Source organism: Triticum dicoccoides, chromosome 4B (genome assembly GCF_002162155.2).
Source record: "Triticum dicoccoides isolate Atlit2015 ecotype Zavitan chromosome 4B, WEW_v2.0, whole genome shotgun sequence".
Classification (NCBI taxonomy): Eukaryota; Viridiplantae; Streptophyta; class Magnoliopsida; order Poales; family Poaceae; genus Triticum; species Triticum dicoccoides.
The window spans coordinates 673,499,534-673,502,178 of NC_041387.1; the positions used below are offsets into that span (position 1 = coordinate 673,499,534).

Sequence of the window (2,645 nt, forward strand, 5' to 3'; positions counted from 1 at the left end):
CTTATAAAATGATGTTAATGTGGCCAGGCTCTTGCCGAGGGCAATTAAGTGGATGCAGTCATATGCTTACTATTCCCACTAGTCCATTCCTGCAATCCCTGAATTTGAAATAATAACCCTATCATATAAGGAAGATGAGTTTTCCGACAGGGTAAAATCTGTTAACACTATGCAAATGCATTAAATGCCAGCAATATCAGCAGATGTCTTAGAAATTACAAGAAAAAAATATTTAGCATCACTGGAAATACACAGTTAATGAGAACCCCAAACACGTTAGGTACACGTACCACTATGTCCTTAGGTTCAGAAATATGGCACTTATTGTTTCCAAACAGATTGTGTCCAAAGGAACAGCTGGTTGAGCTAACGATTACCCACAGTTTGCAGGATTGTTCCAGTACACCCCAGCAATGCTAATAATTGGACGACTTAAGCATAAACATCGAAATATCAACAGCCTGAGAGCCTGACTACTCCATAAAGCTCAGGATTTAATAGACAAATATCAAGGACGACGTGTATATACGGGTGACGCATGGCATGACACCAGTATCAAAACTTTATAAAGGTGAATAAGACAATCCTCACCGCGCACCATAAAACTAGTTCATGCACAGACACAATTTCTTCAGGGCCATAGAGAGGTAGGTTAACAAAATAACAGAGAAGGGTCCAGTATATGTCGGCAGTGGATCCCTTGGTTGCGGCTCGTGTTATACATGATGTGTTGGATCCATTTACATCAACTGTTGCACTCACAATAGGCTACAACAATAGGCTAGTTCGGCCAGGTGCTGAGCTAAAACCATCTGCAGTTGTAAGCAAGCCGCGAGTTGATATTGGGGGCAATGACATGAGAGTTCTCTACACCCTGGTAAACTTCTAACTGGAGTAGTGGGCAGTATACACCCATTCTTCAGCTATCTAACTCTTTCACATGGTTTATTACTATTACTGTGAGGAATTTCATAGACAAAAGGTCTCGCAGGTGAATAATTTACTCTTAGCATACTCAAACATCATAGTTATATGTTAACTTGGTTGAATTTCTCTTTCACTTGGAAAGATGTTGGTGGATCCAGATGCCCCAAGCCCAAGTCACCCATCACTAAGGGAGTACTTGCACTGGTAAACTAAACGCGACATGTTCTTATTCTCATCAATATGACTCCCTACCCATTTGTTTTCTGCCCCACATTTTTTAATTTTTATATGTGTTTCCTATTTAATTTTATCTCATTATGATATATCTCCACTCCTATGTAGGATGGTGGCAGACATCCCTGGAACAACTGGTGTCGGCTTTGGTATGATGTTATGCATAACAATTTGTGCCATTTGATTTTACGGGTTTAGCTGAACTTGTGGATGTGGAAATTATCACTTGTTAAGTTCTTTGCCTCACATTTGCAAAAAGAAAAAAAAACTTTGCCTCAAACCTGTTGCCTACCATATAATTTACAGATAGGGCTATCACTTAAATCAGGTAAAAGTTATTTCAAAGTTGGCTTATCATTAACAATTGGATATCTTAGTACTAGAACAATAATAACTAACAACACGTAAAATGACATTCATGTGTTTTAAAGATTTTGGAAATCTTTAAGACAAGTCCATTGTACAGCTAAAATACAGGGATCCTAAAATAGTGGTCGATGACTAATTGATGCCATGGTGCTCTTGCAGGCCAAGAGCTTGTGGTTTATGAAAGACCGGAGCCAAGATCCGGCATCCACCGGATGGTATTTGTGCTGTTCCAGCAACTAGGAAGGGGGACGGTTTTTGCACCGGACATGCGGCAGAACTTCAGCTCCAGGAACTTCGCACGCCAGTACCACCTCAACATTGCTGCTGCCACATATTTCAGCTGTCAAAGGGAAGGTGGATCGGGTGGAAGAAGGTTTAGGCCGGAAAGTTCTCAAGGGGAGTAGAGACTATATATTACAGAGTACAGACCATTAGATGACTGTATCCTGGTGTTGCCTCACAATACAGGATGCTCTGTATCACCCAAATTATATGCAGGGTATGTATCTTGAGTACATTATATTCTACAAAAAACTATGTATCTTCATCTATGACGAGCGTGATGGAATATATGTTGTTTATTATTTAATAGTCATGCAAAGTATTCACAGTGTTTGTTAATCTGAACTCATTGCTAATTCTAAGGACCTGCTCTGCATTTCAATAAGTTGTACTGAATGAAATCAACACGATCTAACTCGTCAAAAAATATTTTCAACCCCAAACCCAAGATTTGTTTAGATCAAAGGAAGGCATTATCAACGGATCGATCGACCAACTTTGCATTATAAGTCCCGGATGTGGCAAGGTAAACCCAAGGTAGGTCAAATATTTACATTATGCCTAGCTTATTCAAAGCAAAAGGGCTACTGGAGGTGCAAACCAAAAACTTAGCAGTATAGTATATTACAGAACAGCAAAATGAAGCATCATCCGGAGGAAACTGGTCACTACTTCTCAACGAACTCACAGGATTCCAAGCTTTTGTACTTGGTGTCCGTTATATAAAATGCAAGTTGAGGAATCTCAAAGACTCACTGGTTGGTTGATCTCTGGTACCCAAAGTGCCCACATAATTGATCGCTTGTCTGCAAAATTCAGATAACTTGGAATAA

The 2,645-nt window shown here is 39.7% G+C and overlaps 1 protein-coding gene across 1 annotated transcript; it reads left to right on the top strand.

Annotated features, from left to right (window-relative positions):
• Positions 1-653: 653 nt before the first annotated feature.
• Positions 654-2,119, top strand: LOC119294298 (protein RICE FLOWERING LOCUS T 1-like). Its single transcript, XM_037572510.1, has 4 exons — positions 654-877; positions 1,070-1,131; positions 1,270-1,310; positions 1,690-2,119. The coding sequence occupies exons 1-4, from the start codon at positions 683-685 to the stop codon at positions 1,932-1,934; spliced, it is 543 nt and encodes a 180-aa protein (XP_037428407.1). The 5' UTR covers positions 654-682; the 3' UTR covers positions 1,935-2,119.
• Positions 2,120-2,645: the final 526 nt, after the last annotated feature.